The 22568-nt window shown below is 48.7% G+C and overlaps 1 protein-coding gene across 1 annotated transcript; it reads right to left on the bottom strand.

Annotated features, from left to right (window-relative positions):
- Positions 1 to 1485: 1485 nt before the first annotated feature.
- Positions 1486 to 20631, bottom strand: LOC142564899 (uncharacterized). Its single transcript, XM_075676101.1, has 3 exons — positions 20323 to 20631; positions 3709 to 4033; positions 1486 to 2712 (listed from the first exon to the last, which is right to left on the bottom strand). The coding sequence occupies exons 1-3, from the start codon at positions 20622 to 20624 to the stop codon at positions 2470 to 2472; spliced, it is 870 nt and encodes a 289-aa protein (XP_075532216.1). The 5' UTR covers positions 20625 to 20631; the 3' UTR covers positions 1486 to 2469.
- Positions 20632 to 22568: the final 1937 nt, after the last annotated feature.

Here is a 22568-nt window from a genome sequence, read left to right as displayed (position 1 = left end):
CACTGGGAGATTACCATGAATTCACGAAGACCGAATGACGTCGATGAAAGACGAAACCGGTATGATGACAAATGCTTGACTATGAGAGCATAATAAGAGCCGGAGCAGGAAACTTGCAATAGCGGCGATGGGACGAACACGAAGGCATCGCGACAATGAGCACATATCGAGGTTCAAGCTGGTAGACAACATGGGTCAATCTGAAGGTGTAACAGAACAGACGGACCGACGGACGGATGAACGGATGGATTGAAGGATGGATGGACGGATGGATGGATGGATGGACGGATGGATGGGTGGATTGATGGATGGATGGGTGGATGGATGGATGGATGGATGGATGGATGGATGGATGGACGGAATCAAAGTGCCGGAATCGTGCCAATACTAATACACAGAATGAAGACGAGTGTGTGAGAATGATAGCCTGGCGGTGATGGTGGGATGACTACGGTATGAGGAGAATCAGATGAAGCAGCTGGAACGTGACGATGAAACTACAACAGCGTCACAACGATGGCATGAAAGCAATTGCATAACAAAGGCTGAATGACGACTAGGCAGTCACGACCATGGCGTGAAAACGGCCGCATTAAAACGATGCAATGACGTCGTGATGATGAAAAAATGACGGCGATGGAATGATGAAGGTATTATGACGAGACTGCATGAACACAAGAGGATGACATTGACTATGATGACGATGGCATGACTATGACGGAATGACGAGAGTCCTAGTACCACAATGGTATAGTACCACAATGGTTGTGGTATAGTACCACAAAGTAGCACAATGGTATAGCGACCACGCGCGCATGACTATTGGCCCAAGCTAGCAGACAGCGTGGTTCTCAGCGTCAGTGTAGGAGGCTAGATAGCTATACTCGATACTTCTGCAGTGGCAGAGAATGCTAATCACAATAAAGGTGATAGAAATTATCTGTATACAGAAGTATCGATTTGTAAGCGCTGATTGTAAGTAGTCATGCGGTGAAGGGTGTCAAACTCCCCCCAGCAGCAGTGACTGGAAATGGAGGAACGATGCTCTTCGGTGATAGCACGAGGCATGAAGTTTCGAACAAGCATCACTACAGAAAGAAGTGGCACTGGTAACTCCAAGCTACTATGGTTACTACATGAACTTGTGTAACTCCTACAGCTGTGGTTTCACATGTTCTTTGATGTCCTTATTTACGCTTTATCTATCAAAATTTTCTAGTATTTATAGTGTAATATTGTCTCGGCGCTCATGAGTAATTATTGAGAATTGTTGACGGCATAACGCAATTATTTCGTGCAAATTTCGGATAGGCAACGTCAGAGAGAAGCGCGTTGCGAGTACCACAACGTTGAGGCAAACTCATGTGGTTATTATCATTGAACACTTTCACCTTCTTTACAGATGGGCACAAAACTTCCCTCTAGTCATATTTTTAACGTATCCGACACGAGAGCGGCAAAATGACAGTCTCGTTCCTGGGCGAATGTTTGGTTGTACCAGAAGCAGCACACCCGGCGCGCAGGCATTTTCTTTGTCTCGAACACAACTTTGATGGAATTTGTGTTGTCATTGTAGAAAGTAACGCAAGCATTGTAGGTTCATTAATGACTCCCGGTAAATTCGATGTAGGTACTTCTGAATGAGGTGCTTTTTCACAAATAATTTATGTGTTTTGATGCTTCCAGAGATTCCTTCTCGCTTTGCTGGTGGTTTCGCAGACGAGGGCTCTACAAATTGCCAGCTCAGTAGGTTATGTATATTTGAGTATTTCCGCATGAGAAGAAATGGTGTGAAACACGTGCAACAAGCTTATTGTCTTGACCAAACACACATAGACCTCTGACCTGAAGGAGACTTCCCATTTTTTAGCGGCACAGAACATTAAGAGCAATTTATTTCCGCTGTAGAGGTAATCATCAGGACTTTTGCTTCGGTGATTGAAAATACGGGTGATCTTCTATCGTTAGTTGGCCTTCTGGTTTATGTTCATAGTCATGTGGTTCGTTCGCTTATTGCTTTCGATACTTTTATGCCTCACTAATAATTGTAAAGACCATGGCGGCTTCATCATTATGACACTATTTGTAGCGAAATTACTATAACTGAAGAAGAATCACATCACAATTGCAACCTAATGTCTTCCCGGCCGTGTAAATTACGAAACTTAAGCAGTGACTCGTCCAGAAGTTATTTGTGATGGTGCAATTTATCTTCCATGAGATTAAAGATTCGCTAAACGCAAAGGAAGAACCAGGCAGATAAAAATTGCCAATATCGTGATATCTAAAACTACTAAAGAAGCTTAATATATTTACAATCTGGCATCAATTTGTGATCTCTATAATGGCGCATTGACAGCAAACATACGGCAAACAGTAACACTAGACACATGCACACAGTTACCAGTGCTCGATAGGGATGATACACCAGAAATGTCATTCGCGAGTGCCCAAGGGCACTAGGCGGCGTCAGCGTTGTTCTCTTTTCGTCTCGTCGTGCCACATCATCGCCATCATTGACGCTTCAGGGGGCCCTTCATTATCAAGCGTCAGCAGGAGCAGAGATGACAGAGCCAAACCCAGAGCAGAAAACGCCAGCGGGAGAGCCTTGGCGCTTCCGGTTAGGTGCTCCTCAATGTCCTTAACGGCGCTGGCAGACGTGGCACCCAGCCGACCCCACATGTAGGCGCCCGAGAAGCCGACACTACGAACCTGGAAAGTCCACGAAGACCAACTCTTTAACACAGCACGTACTTTTACTAAATGAATTTTATTGAAATTAATTCCACGAAATTTTTTAGCTGGATTTATGAGAAATCGTCACATTCAGAAGGGATGCTTTCCTTTCAGCTCCCCATATTTATATATGAAGCTTTCTTTTCGCGGAATTAGTAAAATAATTTAATGAGGCAATTTTCGAACTTATCCGCCAGTATGAGTTCGACAGATATTACAGTGGCTGAAGAGGATGCGGATATTCAGAGAATTATTATACAACTTTAATTTGGTCAGGTTCAAAGCTGGCGGAACTTAAGAAAATTAAGATATGTTGCTTATTCAATCACCTATTATTATCGACACAACTGTTTCACTAATATTTATTGCAGTATAGTTAGTAAAAGAATATTGCTATATGTACCGAAAACGTACAGGACAACTGTATTCCCGCGCGTGAAAGAAGTAAGCACTACTATGCGCTGGGCTTTTAACATAATTAGTGAAACATCCACTTTGATAAAAGAATCTGGATTCAGTCGCAAAAATATCTTTGCTTTTATCCGAGGAGAACACTGCGGGCACTATAGTTTTGACTGGCCTGGCTCAGTTCCGGGGACATCGACAGACAACTTGAACTGGTAGACTGTGCGGAAAAGGCCAAGCAGGCCCGGGGCCTTACTTGAGCCCAAACCCTCAGCCACGTCCCTCTTTACCCTTCCCCCTTTCAATAAAGTTTATCATCCCCATAGTTTAGACTTGCCGCTACTGTTAAAGTTAGTCATAAAGTACTAGTACACGGTAAACTTTCTTTGGTTTCACTACGCAGCAATATCAGCATCGGTATTCATACCCTTTCCTTAAAAATACAAATATCTAAAGTAGTAGGCCACAGAATGAGAAGGGGTTATTCTTTTTTGAAGTAAGCCCCAAACCATGATGCGAATACATTTAAAGAGTTAAGAAGAACCAAATACGATTCACGCTCCGCACTTCTGTCGGGAACATCTCGACCGTCTGCACGCATAGCACGACGTAGGTGATGTTCAGCAGCAGCTTCATCCACATGATGAGTACAGCAAGCGGCAGCGACAGGTCAAACGCCACCAGTGCAGACTGAACCGCTAGCGCTATTGCCACCGTGGACATCACCATGACGGCAGAGGCCAGGCGGTCGTGGTGTTTCACCAGGAAGTAGGCGACCGCCATTGCTGGCGCATTTCCGGTCACCACGACCCATTTGGAAAGCTCGTAGCTGTGGCTCACTGACTTGTGATCGGTTGCCACTCCGCCGTAGTAGATCAGGTACAATGTGAACCTGCGACGAGCGCACACTTGAAATATCTATAGTTGTACCGAGTAAACCCCGGGAACCCCTATATGGACATTTAAGAGCGAACATTTTATTGAGATAGCAATTACATGGACACTCCAGGCGCACTTCTGCCTTCGTCGTCACCGTCGGCGTAGTCAACACGTTCTCTAAAAGTCAAAGTGCGATAACACCGTGGCTGCGCGCTGTATGCTGTAGGTGCAAAGGTAGACTGAGGGCGATGGCTTGATCTCGCGCGTGCAAAGGAGGCATGTGGGGAGGAAGCGCGCCGTCTTTCACCGCGCACAAGGCACCGGGTGGGCTAGGACGGGGGGAGTGGTCTACATCGGCGGTGGCTGCGTACGGCGCGGCTGAGCTCGGCCATGGCCTTATCTAGAAAGCGATTTGCGGTGAATACATGGTCTAGGCGCGCCGTGGGTTCACTCGTTTTTGTGCTCTGTGTTAAGGCCACTTAGTTCGTGTTCAAGCGAGGGGAAGCATGAAGGCCAATGCGCTCGCTGCTGCTGCCGCTCTTTCTCGCGCCAGCGTTTTCACAGCGAGTGTCCGTGCTCCTCAAGTAAGATGTATTTAAGGTTGCCGCTGCGCGTGACACCATGCTTGCGAATTTATTAAGCGAAAGTTTACGACTTCACACGGGCGATAAATCTACAATCGTTATTGGTATGGCTGTCTACTAATTTGCGATCATCCCATGGATGATTTGCCTTTCGCGCGATACTGCGAGCATTTAGAGCGCAGCCCTTAAGCGACCGCTCTGCGCGCAGCTTGCGCTTTAGTTGTAGCTGAGCGAGGGAGAACAGCGAAAGGTGAGAGAAAACGCCGCGCACAGCGGTGCATGAAACAAGCGGCTAGGGCGAAGACGTGTGAAGAGAAAAGCGAAGGAGGGTATGGCGAAAGCGTGAGGTGGAAATCCCGGCGTATGGCATGCCTGGCAATCAGGCGTGGAGCGAGCGGGGAAACAAAGCGCTGACTGAGGCTTCGGGCCCACTGCGCATGCGCTACTTCGTCCACGGTGCCGCCGGCGCTAGAGAATGCACTCCGCGCGAACCCCACGTTCCCGTGTTCGCGTTTCAAGCTAAACAAAGGCGGCGCAACCGGCTCAAATGCTTCGTGTACCGCTGCCGCTAAACGAGCTGCCCGGCTCAGCGCCGCCGCCCTGTCGTTCCGAATGAAATTCTTTGACACCACATATCGCGAATCGAAAACACCTAAACAACAGTGCTCAATATTCGCATTAGGTGTATAAAAATCGTCAGGGATATAATTTTACTACAGAAAAGCTGTTTACCTCTAGCCTCTGTACGCATCCCCTGCATGAGTTCCCAGGGGGGTACCCTAGCCGGTTTAGGTCGGTATCACGGCGTGTGGAGAGGAACGTGTGATGCGATCCCGGAGATAGTACAATAGCTGTGCCGACCCGCGGCTGAGAAGAACCAGGCCTCAAGCACTCCGCCCGTTCCAAAAAAATGAGTTTATTATCTTGGGTCTAAAAAGAACCGCATAAATTCGGAGCTATAAGAGAAACGCTAGATAAGTATACTAGAAAATGCACTTCGTATAGCAAGCTGGCCCTCACGCACTTTATTTGTTTTGTAGGGACTCGACTATCGCCTCCTGAGCTAGTGACTAACATGGGCTGACGTGCGCGTAGCGCCACAATGGAACGGACTAGTGCGCTCGACCTGAGTGGCGGCGGTAGCTGTCGCTCCCTTTATCCCTCCAAACTATGGCTGGCCGGCATAAATAAGCAGTGGCCACGTCGGCTACCTCTTCGCGCCGCCTCCCCCAGTTTTAAATTCAACTTGACAATTACTGAAAGGACAAAAGGATGCGGAGATGGCGCCTGGGCACGTGGCCTGCTCTTCTGTGGTTATTATTTATTTATTTATTATCAGATACTGTCGGTACACATCAGGACCTAGACAGGAGCGGTAATAATATATCAACATACGCGCGTCGTAAGGTGCCGCCGCGGCTACGGCAGCGGTTACGGCACATGCATGGGAGATGCGGTGACCGTGGCGGCACTTGTGTCGGCGTAGTTTGGTTGCGTATGAAAAAAAAAAATGTATGATTTCATAATGTATGCAGCTCGTCTATGCAGCCCATGTATGCGCGTAAACAGCTTCGCTGGTCGCCATATGAATGTTGCGTCCGCACGAATATCTCTTTAAGTATATTATCCTGTGACATTAACTAAACATGCACTCTTACCGCGAAAGGCACTTGACAAACCAGAAAAAACTAAAGAAAGATACGAGAGATGACTGTAGGTGCCACCTATATGTTCCCGCAATAGCACACGGTAACCTTGTAAATTCAGTAGTAAACTGTTAGGGACACGCTAAATTTTCATCTCCAAAAATATATTTTCATTGCAGTCTAAAAGAGCCAAGAGTATAACACAGCAACTATCGTGAAGTTTTTCTGTGGAACAATGGCCTAAATACGAAAATATACTGTAAATTTGTGACGGCCTGCTCACGTGCTTTCCTGCAGCTTCAACCCTATAATTAAAAAAATGAAAAGTAGCTTCGTTTTCTCTTATATTTTGCTCATTCACATCATACGAAAACTGTAGTTCTCCACAAATGCTTTGTCAGCATAAACTAACTGAGGCTGTCCCTTTGAGACTTGTAGGTTGATATATTTACACATAATATGGCGTAAGAAACTGACTTCATTAGCCTGCTATACTTGTTTACGAGCAGTGACTTAGGTCTTTCGCCTCTATAATACACCACTGGCACCGAACAGTATAGTGGACGTTTGGTTAAGCGTTAGAAAATAGTGTTACGGAAGAAAATATATATATTTACAATATATACAGTTCAAAGAGTGTAGCTCAGTGACCAGGGTAACTGCATCAACCGATATTCGAGACACTTCAAACTCCTCTTCACCTGCCAAGGTCATTTGGTCCACAGCGGCACAAACTCGTACGTGACATTAACCCCCGGTGGCAGAAGCATCATCTTGTTACTTTTTAGGGCGTCGAATCAGCGTGCGAGTTATAGGGCTTCAGTCTCGAACTTGCATGATATCAATTCTTGGTGGGGTAGAAGACGTCGAAGTCACAGGTGATATATCCCATGTGAGGCTGGTGACATCGCGAAGAACTCGGTACGGCCAGACGTATCGCGGCAGCAGTTTTTCGCAGAGGGCGACGCGATGGGAGGGTAACCAAAGCAGGTCAATTGGTCCACGGCTGAAATCAGCGTAACGACGACGACTGTCGTAATGATGGTTTTGGATTGTCTAAGACGCCAGAAGACGATCACAGGCAAGGCGACGTGATGTCGCCGCGCGAACAATGGCAACGTGAGCGTCGAACGTGGTAGTGTTGGCATCGGAAGGGAGCAGCAAGTCAAGAGACAAGGGTAGATCAGGGCCATGGAGTAGATAGAACGGAGAATAGCCAGTAATATCGTGACGCGACGAATTGTATGCAAATGTCACGAAGGCGGAAGAGCAGTTCCAATCCCGGTGATTACGGGACACGCATTGATGGAGAGCGTGTCCGTGAGTGTACGGTTGAGACGCTCGGTAATTTCGTTTGTCTGTGGGTGTAATTCGACGAGCTGGCCTACAACTCAATTCTGCAAAATACCATTTCGGCCAGCGCCAAATATGAGTACTTGGTCACTTGGTTGACGCTGCTGGAGTCCTGCCTGATGTTGATAAATTTGTGCCGTAGGTAAGTTTCCACTTCCGCGCTTTTGTAGCGATGTCCGACGCTTCCTAGGGCTGTAATCCTGTTATAGTCGATTTATCCAGAACTTTGCCGAAGTCGCTCGTCCTCTCACAGACGACCTCAAAAAGTACGCCACTTTTTGTTGGTGACCCGACCAGGATCCAGCATTTTCCACGCTTATCAGTCGCTTTATCAATCCACTCGTGTTGGTTCATTTTAATCGGCATGCCTACACTGGAGTTCGCACTGATGCAAGCGGCCATGGCATTGGCGACAACAACGGAACCATCACTGCCGCAGCTTCGTCGAAGCCGTCGACTTGCCGGCCTCCCGCCATCAGTCGTGACCATCTTCGACATGCCAGCAGAAGGAGCCACTCCGAGGGCAGCGCCTAGCAGTCCGCTGCCATACTACCGAGTTCCACCCACCTTCGGAGGCAAAGCGGGGGAAGATGCCGACGAGTGGCTCGTCCACTACAACCGAGTGAGCAAATCCAACGGGTGGGATGCAACCGCTCAGCTCACCAACGTGGTGTTCTCCCTGACCGATACCGCCCTCGTGTGGTATGAGAACCACGAGGACGCGCTTACGACGTGGGACCATTTTGTTGACGAGTTAAAGGCGTGTTTTGGGGACTCAGTCGCCAAAAAAAAGCGTGCGGAGCAGACACTGTCGCAACGGGCGCAGCTACCAGGTGAGACATGCACAACATACATCGAAGAAGTGTTAAAGCTGTGCAAGGTGGTCAATGCTCGCATGTCGGAAGAAGATAGAGTTGGGCATTTGCTGAAAGGAGTGGCTGAGGATGTGTACAATTTTCTAATTGGAAAGGAGAGCCTCAGTTCTGTGTCCGATGTCATACGGCACTGCAGAACTTTTGAAACGCTAAAGATGCGTCGGATTGCGCCAAAGTTTGGTCGGGTGGCAAACGTTACGACGGTTGCCAGTGTGGACACGAGTCCTTGCCTCGACCTTCCTTCGACCATCCGACAGCTTGTTCGCGAGGAACTTTCCCGCCGCGAAGGGTTGTCGCATTCCACTGGTGACCACCATGGCGTGTACACGTCACGTGAGGCTATGACGGCGCCACATTCGGCCCCTTGGCAACCGATGGTTACCGCAGCGGCCGTGGAGTACAGTGCAGCCCCACAGTCGAGGATGACAACACGCCCGCCGACTCCGCGCTATGACCAACGCACTCAGCGCACGCCTTCTCGACGCCCGATGTATCGTCGTGACACTCGCCACGAACCAACCCACTACACGCGGGAAAATGATAATATCCGCTTCATCGACGAACGACCAAGGTTTAGACCTCTCCCGGTGTGTTATTCCTGTGGTGTCCCGGGTCATATATCGCGGTTTTGCAACCAGCGTATAACCACGTGGTATGGCCAGCCGTCAGAGTTTTTTCGGCCCTCCGAACGGCCACACGGTGCCCCGTGGCCAGCACACGTATCGTCTGGCGACGAGGATTGGCCGAGCAGCTCCCGGAATCGCTCCCCAGCATCTGACAGAAGTTTGACACCCCCACCGCAACGTCGTGCTCCCCGTTCTCCCTCACCGCTGCGTCGCACCGCGTCCCCTTCGTCACCGGAAAACTAGCTAGCGCGGCCGATGGAGGTGAGGTCGCTGGAGACGTGCTACTGACAGAAATACCTCCTGTGTTGATGCTGAAAAACAAAGTGCGCGTGCTTGTAGATAATGTCCCTGTGATGGCTCTGGTGGACACAGGCGCAACAATTTCGGTCATGAGTGTCTCGTTTAAACACGTGTTAGGGCGAAAGGTTTTGTTTAAATGGGACGAAGATTCAAAGTTCTGTGGAGTGAGTGGTGAGCCGTTGCGACCTATTGGTGTGTGTAGTGCTGAGGTATTTTTGGGAGGCCATGTTATTACGACAGAGTTCGTAATTATTCCTCGGTCGACCCATGATGTTATTCTCGGCATGGACTTCTTGCGGGAGTGTGGTGCTACTGTCGACTGCCGCACCGGAAAAGTATTCTTAAGTGGTAGGATTCCATCAGGACTCCTGGAGAACCCTGTAGATCGCGAAACTACACGGTGTGTTTGTGGTGATACGGTCATACCTGCATCATCTACCGTTTGCGTTCCCGTTGTCTGTTGCGGCGCCGATTCCGACTGCTTCGAAGCTACCGTAGAACCGATGCACTTTAACTGTATGAAGAAGAATGTTTTGGTTCCACATTGTGTGGTGTCGATCAAAGGCGGACGCACTGGCTTATGGACCGTAAACTGTTCTAAGGAGCCCGTTATACTATCTGACGGCATGAAATTAGCCTTCGCCAGGGAACACGCGTCCTTATCAGTGGCTCAACTTCCAGATGTGTCGGAAGAACCTGACGGCCACAGTTCGGAAACGGCCCTTTTGTCGATGGTCAATAAATCGCTCAGCACGAGTGAACGCCGAACGTTAGTGGGTGTGCTTTCGAAGCACGTTTCGGTATTCGACTTTGCGCAGAAGGACAACATACCTGCAATCCCTGCGTCTCGAACGCGCCATACCATCAACACGGGTTCGGCAAATCCGATTAGACAAAAGCCATATCGTGTTTCACCATCAGAGCGCCAGATTATCAACGAACAAGTGCACGAAATGATGAAAAAGGGAGTCGTACAAGAGTCAGCAAGTCCGTGGGCAGCTCCAGTGATTCTTGTTAAAAAAAAAGATGGATCTTGGAGATTTTGCGTCGACTATCGCCGTTTGAATGCTGTAACAAAAAAGGACGTGTACCCACTCCCACGTATTGATGACGCAATAGACTGCCTCCATTCCGCCTCTTACTTTTCCTCAGTAGATTTACGATCCGGCTATTGGCAAATTCCGATGCATCCTGACGACAAGGAGAAGACTGCCTTTGTAACCCCTGACGGGCTCTTCGAATTTAATGTGATGCCATTTGGATTGTGCAACGCTCCGGCAACTTTCGAGAGATTTATGGACACTGTATTGCGTGGCTTGAAGTGGAACATCTGCATGTGCTATCTCGACGACGTCGTCATCTTTGGCCGCACCTTCAGCGAACACAACTCGCGTCTGGATATTGTCCTGAACTGCATCAGAAACGCTGGTCTAGTTTTAAACTCTAAGAAATGCCACTTCGGAGACCGCCAAACCCTTGTGCTTGGGCACCTCGTCGACAAGGATGGCATCCGCCCTGATCCCCAGAAAACAGCAGCCGTTGAAGCGTTCAGTGCACCGCGCTGTGTCAAGGAGCTCCGTAGTTTTCTGGGGCTTTGTTCCTATTTCCGCCGATTTATTCCTAAATTCGCCGACGTTGCGTATCCGCTGACATGCCTGCTACGAAAGGACACCCCCTTTGAGTGGACTCCGGAGTGCGACTCTTCTTTTCGTCAGTTGAAGTTCCTGCTGACGTCACGACCGGTTCTTCAACACTTCAGTCCTTCAGCTATATCTTCCAGTATATTTACATATGGCTCATCTGTACCCTGATTCCGTAATGCCTCCATGACTGCTGAGGTTTCGACTGAATCAAACGCTTTCTCGTAATCAATGAAAGCTATATATAAGGGTTGGTTATATTCTGCACATTTCTCTATCACTTGATTGATAGTGTGAATATGGTCTATTGTTGAGTAGCCTTTACGGAATCCTGCCTGGTCCTTTGGTTGACAGAAGTGTAAGGTGTTCCTGATTCTATTTGCAATTACCTTAGTAAATACTTTGTAGGCAACGGACAGTAAGTTGATCGGTCTATAATTTTTCAAGTCCTTGGCGTCCCCTTTCTTATGGATTAGGGTTATGTTAGCGTTCTTCCAAGATTCCGGTACGCTCGAGGTCATGAGGCATTGCGTATACAGGGTGGCCAGTTTCTCTAGAACAATCTGTCCACCATCCTTCAACAAATCTGCTGTTACCTGATCCTCCCCAGCTGCCTTCCCCCTTTGCATATCTCCTAAGGCTTTCTTTACTTCTTCCGGCGTTACCTTCGGGATTTCGAATTCCTCTAGACTATTTTCTCTTCCATTATCGTCGTGGGTGCCACTGGTACTGTATAAATCTCTATAGAACTCCTCCGCCACTTGAACTATCTCATCCATATTAGTAATGATATTGCCGGCTTTCTCTCTTAACGCATACATCTGATTCTTGCCAATTCCTAGTTTCTTCTTCACTGTTTTGAGGCTTCCTCCGCTCCTGAGAGCATGTTCAATTCTATCCATATTATACTTCCTTATGTCAGCTTTCTTACGCTTGTTGATTAACTTCGAAAGTACTGCCAGTTCTATTCTAGCTGTAGGGTTAGATGCTTTCATACATTGGCGTTTCTTGATCAGATCTTTCGTCTCCTGCGATAGTTTGCTGGTATCCTGCCTAACGGAGTTACCACCGACTTCCATTGCACACTCCTTAATGATGCCCACAAGATTGTCGTTCATTGCTTCAACACTAAGGTCCTCTTCCTGAGTTAAAGCTGAATACTTGTTCTGTAGCTTGATCTGGAATTCCTCTATTTTCCCTCTTACCGCTAACTCATTGATCGGCTTCTTATGTACCAGTTTCTTCCGTTCCCTCCTCAGGTCTAGGCTAATTCGAGTTCTTACCATCCTGTGGTCACTGCAGCGCACCTTGCCGAGCACGTTCACATCTTGTATGATGCCAGGGTTAGCGCAGAGTATGAAGTCTATTTCATTTCTAGTCTCGCCGTTCGGGCTCCTCCACGTCCACTTTCGGCTATCCCGCTTGCGGAAGAAGGTATTCATTATCCTCATATTATTCTGTTCCGCAAACTCTACTAATAACTCTCCCCTGCTATTCCTAGTGCCTATGCCATATTCCCCCACTGCCTTGTCTACAGCCTGCTTCTTGCCTACGTTGGCATTAAAATCGCCCATTAGTATAGTGTATTTAGTTTTCACTCTACCCTCCGCCGATTCCACGTCTTCATAGAAGCTTTCGACTTCCTGGTCATCATGACAGAAGGGGTAGCCACGCTTTATTGTTGACAAGAGGTTCAATTGAGCTTGGTAGTGCTATTTGACTGGCCAGGAGGATGTCGCAAAGTCGGGACACCACGCAAGGACTATCGCGAAGTGTTGAGAAGGCTCCATGAGGAGGTAAGTCGCAGCATCAGGTTGCATTCGAACAAATTCAGTAGAACGAAGCCGGGACTTGTGGTCATCGGTAGGGTCGGCAAAGTAATGGGACAGTTCAAGGCGAAGGGTGCCGGTTCCACAGTGAATAAGTGCAGACTGTGCAGTGGAAAGTCAATTCCAAGAATCACTTCGGGGGAACACTCGGCCAGTACAGTGAACGAGACTAATACTGGACGGCCGGCAATGGTAACATGGGCGGCGCATAATCCCATCACGGCTTTTGTACTACCATTAGTTACTCAGACGGCAGGCGACTCGGCAGCTGTCAGGACTTTACGGAGATGGCTACTAAGATCTGATCACATAACCGACACCTGAGCGCCAATATCAATTAGGGCTTGAACGGGTACATCATCAACAAAAATTTGAACGGGGTTCGGTGGAGGAGCAGATGTCAGCAGAAATTTCGCAGTCCGAGTCGTCAATGCAGCCTCACCTCCGGGGGTGGCATTGCTTAGTCTCCCGAGAAACGGCCAGCGTAGGACGGGGACGAGGGACGTCGACGTGTGGCGAACGCGACTGACGGCGTTGAGGTGAGGGCGAGCGGCTAGTGGTGTATCCCTGAGAGGGAAGGCCGGCATGGTATGGTTCAGTGAGGGGCGATAGAGCCCGAGGGTCTCGGTCGAAGCGGCGATCAGCATATGGTCGAGGCAAGGAGTACCAGCGGCTACATGGCAGTGGAGGGAGATGTCGCCAACCTGGGAGCAAGCAAAGCAAATTGGCCTGTTATCCGGTGTTCGCCGCTCAGAGGGGTTCCGATAGAGATTCGGGAACAACTGTCGAGAGGCAGCAGAGGCAATAACAGGAGCGTTAAGGGTGGGACCTGGGTGGACAACTGGCTGGATGTCCATGTTTGCAATTTCTTGGCGGACAACGGCTTGAATCAGCGAGATGGTCATGTTGTCATGCGTATGGGGACACTGAGAACTTGGAGCCGTTGCCTCAAGTTCGTGACAGATGACCTGTGTCAAGCTTGGCGTTGTAGGCGGATGTGACGCCGGATGATCGTTGTGTGACGCCGGTGGGTCGTTGCAGGAGGAAGTGGCAGCCGTATTCGGAATTCGGTCGAAGCGTTGTACGATGTGTTTGCTCTTCGCTTGCTCAAAATTCAGGCATTCGTTAATGATGGACTGAACGGTTGAGCAGTTCCTGCAAAGCAGGAGGTCGAACTCATCGTCCGCGATGCTCTTCAAGATGTGTCCGACCTTACCGGCCTCCAGCATGTCCGCGTGCGTTTTACTGTACAGAGCCAGAACGTCTTGAATATAAATCACGTACGACTCAGTTGATACCTGGCCACGAGACGCTAGCTCTAGCTTGTTCTCCGTTTGACGTCACACAAAAAGATCGCGTAGCTTTTCCTTGCAGAAGTCCCAGCTTCTAATGTCGGCTTCAAGTGTCCCGAACCATACCTCCGCCGTTCCTGCCAAGTGAAATATCACGTTGGACAGCTAAAGTGTGGCATCCCACTTGTTTCAGTTGCCGACGTGCTCATACGGCGTCAGCCAGTCTTCAACGTCGACCTTGCCAATGCCGATGAAGATTCCCGGGTGACGTAGCTTGGTTAAGCACTACTTCCGCTGGTGTCTGAGTGGCGGAGGCATCGTCAGTAGCCGTAACAGTGGGACTGATGTGACGCACGCTGCGAAGATCCAGAGCCAGCTTCTGACAAGACTACCCCACACCTCCACCAATTTGTTACGAGGAGAAAATATATGAATTTAGAATATATAGTTACAAAAGTGTAGCTTAGTTACCAGCGTAACACCATCAACCGATCTTCGAGACATTTCAATCGCCTCTTCACCTGCCAACGTGATTTCGTCCACAGAAGCACAAACTCGTACGTGACAATATTAATTGAACCAAAATCTCACGTAGTCAGGCATACCTTTTGAAAATCAGCACACGTATGTGTTGATTTGTGAACATTTTGCGATACAAAATTATAGTTGAATATGTAGTCTCAATCTTCGTAACTGCATGGCATAACCTGCTTCTACTTTTTGCACTATTGCGTTTTTGGCTTTCTACTTTTCTGTTCTGGATTTGTGTCCTTTTTGACAGAGTTAATTAGACGTAGATATTTGTTCTTGCGGTTGTAAAGCCTCTTCGCATTTCAGGCTCATTGTCGTAATACCCCTGCTGCTTGGGCCAAAGAAGGCCTTCAGTATGTTTAACTAAATAACATTTTCTTTTATGAAGCAAATATACCCTAATTTGAAGGCTGACATATGGATGTGATGCATGGGATGCGTACGGTGCAATTGGCTTGAGCAATACGTGCGGAGAGCGGTTGGTATGTTTAAGGATGTTTTAGGAAGATTTTGAATACCAGGTCAAGCTTTGCGGATGTGTGACTTCAGAAGTGCCACGTAGCTGTCTGGTAGCAACCTAAATATGTATATTGTCACTTTGTAGAGAGTGTGAAAAATTAAATCAGGCGCAACGGCAAGTCAAAAACGATGTCTTCATTGGGCGAGACTGCGCGCACGAAAAAAAAATATTGCACTTCGACAGAACTATAGTGGCGAGCACATGCATCGACGGTGGAAATTTGACCTGTGTGTCGAGCGTGTCGGCAATTTATACATGGCTTCTAGAAGATTCCAGCGTAAAACCTGATGTTCTCGTACTTTCCACAAGGTATAAAACTATTCGCGTCGCAGATACAATTTGATTGTACAAAGAACAGCGACAACACAGAGAATGTATTATTGTCACGTGGTGGGGACGTTGAATAACACAGTAGCAGTACTGTGAAAGACAAAACAAACTTTTATTGGGCGAACCTGTGCCCACAGAAGCAGGTTGCACTTATCGCACAATGATAGCGGCGAACACGCTCGGCGATCGTCGAAAATTTGATCAATGGGTCAAGCGCGTCGGCTTTTATACATCAGTCGTCGAATGTTCCAGACTAATCGTTGGGACCCGCGTGCCTTCCACAAAGTTCTACACCATTCGAGTCAGGCGATGGAATCAGATAACATCAGGTTTGGCGACAACAGAAAGCGGATAGAAGCATCGATAACTTTCCAGAAACATCTGATACATGCAGGCGCGTCCCGCGCTGTGCGATAACATTTGTTAGGCGGCGAAACGTGGTCACCCAATCGGGTTGGTCCATCGACGAGATGTGTTTAGCGTTGCAAAGCCGATCCAATGTGTCATCTATCCATGGGAGGGCGTATACGTCCTTCTTCGTGATCTTGTTCAGACGACGATAATCGACGCAGAAACGCAGGGTTCGGTCCTCTTTCTTCACCACGACAACATGGGATGCCCACGGGCTTTTCGACGGCTGGATGATGTCGTCGCTCAGCATTTCGTCGACTTGTTCTCTTATAGCTTCAAGTTCTCGAGGCGAAACTCGGTAAGGGCTGTGGTGGAGTGGTCGCGCGCACTCCTCGGTGATTGTGCGATGCTTGGCGACTGGTGCTTGTCGAATCCTCGATAACGTCGAAAAGCAGCCTTTGTACCGTCGGAGCAGACTTCTGAGCTGCTGTTGCTTAATCACGGGGAGACTTGGATTAACGTCGTAGTCTGTTTCGAGTACCATGGTCGTCGGGGTAGATGCGGCGGATTGTGAGAGAACAAACGCAGTACTGGTTTCTAGAATTTCCTCGATGTACGCGATCATCGTGCCCTTGTTGATATGCTTGTACTCCTGGATGAAGTTTGCCAGCAACACTTCAGTTTTCCTTCCATGCAGTCGAGCGATCCCTCTTGCAACGCAAATTTCACGGTCTAGCTGTAGACATTCGTCGCCTTCGTTGACGCCTTCTGCGTCAGCGGTTGTTTCGGTGCCGACTGAAATAACAATGCTGGAGCGAAGCGCGATGCTCACTTGATCTTCGAGCACACTCAAGGCGTGGTGACTATGAGGGCTCTCCGGCGGTATCGCTTTATCTTCCGACAGCGTTATTGACTACGACTTCAGGTCGATGAGTGCGCCGTGTTGGTTCAGAAAGTCCATGCCGAGAATGACGTCTCGTGAGCACTGTTAGAGGATAATGAAGATGGCAGGGTAAGTGCGGTGACGAACGGTAAGTCTTGCCGTGCAGATTCCAGTCGGCGTGATGAGTTGTCCTCCAGCGGTCCGAATTTCAGTTTCTTCCCATGCGGTCTTAACTTTCTTCAACTGGGCGGCGATGTGTCCACTCAATACGGAGTAATCAGCCCCTGTGTCCACAAAGGCGGTAACTGCGTGCCCTTCTAGAAGCACGTCGAGGTCGGTGGTTCTTTGTCTTGCATTACAGTTCGGTCTTGGCGTGGGATCACGGCTGCGTCGCGTTGGCCTGTGGCTGATATGTGAAGTCGTCAGGTTGTCTTTCATCGTCGTATTCTTTGTTTCCACACGACGGCGGCGTGTCGTTATTTCGTCGAGGTAGTTTCTTCGGCATCTTCGTCGGCGGCGGAGGATCTTCGTCTGTTCGACGAACAGCAAGCGCGCCTCCATCGGTTGCTGCTTTTAGTTTTCCGAATACGGGCTTGCTGACCGGCCCCGGGCTGCGCCAGTGTATGGTCGGCGCTGCGGCGACAGGTAGCGGTCTGGTGACGGCAAACGCGACGGTCGTCGAGAGCTCCACTAAGTAGCGGCGAGGTAGTCGGCGATATCGCGAGGGCGTTCACCTTGCTGCGGGCGCGGACCGTTGACGGCGAAACCTCGCAGTCCCATCTCCCCACATGGGCATCGTCGGCATCGTCGGTAAACGTGACCCGCTTCTCCGCAGTGGTAGCAGAGCGGACGGTGGTCAGGAGCGCGCCAAACGTCTGTCTTCCTCGGGTAGCTGCGCTGGGTGACGGGTGGTCGTGCTTTCGGCGGCGGTGGTGGTCGACGAAATTGCGGTGTTACGGGGCCCTGACGCTGTCGTGGAGGGAGACCTTAACGGCTGGCGACGGCGGGCGACGGTGGCGTAGGTCATCGCTTGCGGCTGAGGCTGCGGCGATTCAGGGGCTACTCCGAGTTGTTGTTGGAGCTGCTCACGTACGGCGTCGGTAATCGAAGCTACTTGAGGCTATAATGGGAACAGCTTCTGTAGCTCCTCCCGCACCACTGCTCGGATAGTCTCGCGGAAGTCGTCGGTGGCCAGTGACTGAATTCCAGCGTAGTTTGTCGAGTTCGTGTGGCGGTCGTATTGCCGGTTTCGCATCTCGAGTGTCTTCTCGATGCTGGTGGCCTCGCGAAGAAACTCGTCGACGGTCTTCAGTGGGCTTCGTACCATTCCGGCAAAAAGTCCCTACTTCACACCACGCCTCAGCAGGCGGACTTTCTTCTGCTCGGACATTTCCGGGTCGGCGTGGCGGAACAGAGGGCTCATTTACTCAGTGAAGGTTGCGATCGTCTCATTCGGCAGCTGCGCTCTGGTCTCCAGTAGAGCTTGGGCTCGCTGTTTTCGCACGACGCTTGTAAATTTTTGCAGGAAGCCGCTTCGGAACAGGTCCCACGTCATCAAGGTGGCTTCTCCATTCTCGAACTACGTCCTGGAGGCGTCCTCCAATGCAAAATAGACATGTCGCAGCTTGTCGTCGCTTGCCCAGCTGTTAAACGTAGTGACCCTCTCATACGTTTCCAGCCAGCTTTCCGGGTCCTCAGATGTGGAACCGCGGAACGTCGGTGGTTCCCTGGGCTGCTGCAGCACGATGGGGGACGCTAGGGCTGCCATTGGGGTTGCCCTGTCCACAGTCTTCTTGGTCTTCTCAGGTAGAAGTTCGTGCTCCGGGGGCAACTGCTGAAGACGGCGGCTTGCTCGATGGTCCGGGACTACGTTGGTGTTCTCTTTGCGGTCTGGGCTTGGATCACGAGCTTATCGGGGGCGTCCGGTACATGAACAAAACGCACCTCCACCAGATGTCGCGTGGTGGTGACGTTGAATAACACAGTAGCAATGCTGTGAAAGACAAAACTAACTTTTATTGGGCGAACCTGTGCCCACAAAAACAGGCTACACTTATAGCACAACGATAGCGGCGAACACGGTCGGCGATCGTCGAAAATCTGATCAACGGGTCAAGCGCGTCGGCTTTTATACATCAATCGTCGAATGTTCCAGACTAATCGTTGGGACCCGCGTGCCTTCGACAAAGTTCTACACCATTCGCGTCAGGCGATGGAATCAGATAACACAAGGTTCGGCGACTACAGAAAGCTGATAGAAGCATCGATAACTTTCGAGAAACATCGGATACATGCAGGCGCGTCCCGCGCTGTGCGATGACATTTGTTAGGCGGTGAAACGTGGTCGCCCGATAAAAATAAGTACACGTGTCATTATTATGTGTGCATGTAGAATCTGTACGTCCCCCTGCTGTGGCCTCGGAAGGAGACTGTCAGTATTGAAAATAAATAAGTAAATAAATAAATGATAAATAACCGGTAACATTTGGGAAAGTTCCGCTGCATGCAGGCGTGTAATGCCCGGAGCGATGACATTAGGTGATTAGCGGGTGAATAGCAGCCCCGAGAAACAAGATAAAGAAGTACGTGGGTAAAGATACAGGGTGATCATTTTGAAGTGTTACAGAAATGTTAAAGGTTGCCTGTGGCATATAATATAATTATTTTCCTTGAGCTAAATTATTCGTAGAGACTTTTCCTAGTATGAGAAATTTAAACCTATATTCAACCAATAAACAATGGCATAACTTCTTAGTCAATTGCAATTCAGGATTGCAATTGCAATATTGCAATTTATGGATTGCAGCCGATGAGTTTGCAAAACGCATCCACTAGAATATCCAGGATGACACGAGCTTAGAGGTATTATTTCCCAATGTGTGGAACAATTACATGCATGGGCCGTTTCAGTTACTTTGGTTCTTCAATGCATAAAATCGCGTTTTGCTAGAAAAGTAAGTGGAATAATAGTGCATTTGACGACAAGATTTCTGGCACAAATCTCTAAACTGGCGTCATTCAGGAAATTAACTCCAAGTAGATACGCATTGTAAACTCACCTGCTACAATCCATAAATTGCAATATGTGCCGTTAGGTATTTAATTCAAGAGATAAATCGTGGATCTTCGAGTATTAGCTGAATACGCGTTTCGATTTTTCGTAGAAGTAATGTCCGCCTCTCTCAATAATCCAGCTCATGGAATAAAATACTGTTATTTAGAACAGGTTATTTTTCAAGTTATCATAAAACTTAAATATGGTCACGTTGTATAAGCGCGTAATCAAAGATAAATATGTGTGCGTGCTCTGCGCATTTTATCTTAGTCACCGCTCCCTCGGCGCACTATTATTCAGTACTGTAAATGTCACCTAAAATGTGATAACATAGGAGCTGCTAAACAAGATTTTTTTTTGAGGGGGGGCGGGTTCACTTATTTGGTAAAACTGGCTTTATGCGCGCGGTCTGTTCATAAAGGCCTGCAATCATTTTGTATGTATTTCAGTAATGTTACCCTTAAGTTTGGCCACACACATGACTCACCAGGCTACGCTCAGCACCAAACTTCGGCGCGCCAAACCACCGCACATAAACGTAGCAGCCAGCGAACGCTTGGCAGACTCCAGCAGCCATGCGCCTCGGCCACGTGGGTGCTTGAGCCTGGCTGCGTGGCGGATGGACTCGATGCGCCTGCGCACGCGGTCCGTGTCCTCGTCGTTGAATCGCGCCGCGTACAGAGCCACGCGCTCGGCGTCTTCAAAGCGCAGGCTGACAAGCAGCCAATGCGGTGATTCGTCGACCAGACACGCCGTGACCAGCAGGAATGCCGACGGTAGCAGTATCATCAAGTTGAAAACGGTCCAACCCTGCGATGTTTGTATAAAGTGGTATAGGAAGCGCTGTGGTGAAAAGTCTGCGTGCCAACCCTGGCAACAACATAAATATTTAAATTACGGGGTTTTACATGCCAAAACCACTTTCTGATTATCGGGCACCCCGGAGTGGGGGACTCCGGAAAACTGGAGCACCGGGGGTTTTTTAAGGTGCACCTAAATCTAGGTACATGGGTGTTTTCGCATCTCTCCCCCATCGAAATGCAGCCGCCGTGGCCGGGATTCGATACCGCGACCTCGTCTTTAGCAGCCCAACACCATAGCCACTAAGCAACCATGGCGGGTGACTACTTGGTAATGACCGTAGAGTTTCCCACAAAAATGACTACTAGGGATATATTCGGTAGTATCTACGAAATATGCAAGCCTGGCGCATAAGTCACAACGGAAATAACGTTAATTACACAGATGTGCCTAAACATCGTCCTTGTGCCTTTGTAAACTGCTCTTTTACAAAAATATATTGCGCTAAGTGCCGCAATTCCCAGTGGTTATGGGTGTTCTGCGCAGTCTTATTCTCTTCTGCGTTTAGAAAAATAGCATTTCCTTTCATATTTCGTATAATAAAAGCGGATAGATTGTAGTAATCAAAACGACGAGAAAGTCACTAGCAACTAACACTACTATCAGAAAAATTCATGTGCTATCATTCCCCACGTAGTTCGATGGTCGTAGCCACGCAGTCTCCTGTAATAAGTTTAATAGCAAACACTCTGGTATTGACAATAATCTCTTTGCCTTCTGAATTGATAAGGTAACATTTTAATGAAGCAATAATAAAGACGAAGTTCCTCAATTCGTGATAAAACAAAGCGTGCGCTTTAAGGAATTCGCCTTCTAACTTCAAGAGACCGAAAGCAATGAAGTGGGACAACAAATGTTATACATTTCGCTCAATGGAACCGTTGCGATCTAAATGTATACGCGTGTAGTAGTTTAGGTGCGCTGTATTACAATATATGCTCCCAAAAAAAAGAAAGCAATATAGGCCATGGTGCTCAAAAAGCTTGTTTCTGAGGAAGGTCCGAATGCCTTAAGGAAATGACGTATTGCGCAAGAATGCCTCGTAGAACCCGAGATATGATGCTAATTATCACTGCCTCGACTTTGACCGAATGACTGCAACTTTTCTCACCACTCCCGCCATGAACCACCAAAGTCACCGATGTGTGCATATGAACTATAATAGGAACTAAATAAGCTTTGGTAATGCAACCGGCTACACCCAAAATCACAACATGGACATGAGAAACGCCGAAGCAGGGTGCTGCTGATTAATTTTGAACACCTAGGTTATTTGAGCGTGCGCCCCATACGCGCTACACAGGCGTTTTTTTATTTGACATCCATCGAGATGCAGCCTATACCTGGCATAAAGCGCGACGTGACACAGGCCAAGACTAGAAGCAGGCAGGACGTGCGCTCCTCCTCTCAGCGTCTAGTCTTCTTCCGTGCTCGTTCGCGCTACACACCAAGAAGGTGCTAGCGTACCAGCTCGCCCAACTCTCCATCTTTTTGCAAAATGCTGCTGCCATGGCCAGTATTTTCTCCGCGCCATGAGGCTTAGCAGCAGAACGTCAAAGCGGCGACGCTAGAATGGCAGCAAAACTCATTTGCTACAACAGTAGTAGTCCCTCAAAGAGTACATGAACACTATCTAAAGAACATGCTTTTTTTTCTAACCAACCCAACATGGCCCTGCTCCGCCAGACCATCGTCTGTCGTTACTTCTGAATAGACGTGCACATGCCACAACTTTCACAATGAGTGTGCACACACAAGCTACACAAACCACAGTCAAGTTACCAAAAGTGGACCCGACACATTGGTAGATGGCTTACAGGCCTGTCGTAGGCTCGGATAATCAATTTAACTGCTCCCGTTTGTGAGAATGTA

The sequence above is a fragment of the Dermacentor variabilis genome, chromosome 11, assembly GCF_050947875.1.
Source record: "Dermacentor variabilis isolate Ectoservices chromosome 11, ASM5094787v1, whole genome shotgun sequence".
NCBI lineage: Eukaryota > Metazoa > Arthropoda > Arachnida > Ixodida > Ixodidae > Dermacentor > Dermacentor variabilis.
The sequence above is the reverse complement of the archived record's forward strand: the minus strand, read 5'-3'. Positions and strand labels throughout refer to the sequence as shown.

Excerpts from the sequence above, each read along its gene's own strand:
- LOC142564899 (XM_075676101.1), bottom strand. The coding sequence starts at position 20,624 with ATGATACTGCTACCGTCGGCATTCCTGCTGGTCACGGCGTGTCTGGTC. Across the intron at positions 4,034-20,322 it reads TTGGTGCTGAGCGTAGCCTG|GTTCACATTGTACCTGATCT; the intron begins GTGAGTCATGTG and ends CGCTCGTCGCAG. Across the intron at positions 2,713-3,708 it reads TCGAGATGTTCCCGACAGAA|GTTCGTAGTGTCGGCTTCTC; the intron begins GTGCGGAGCGTG and ends TGGACTTTCCAG.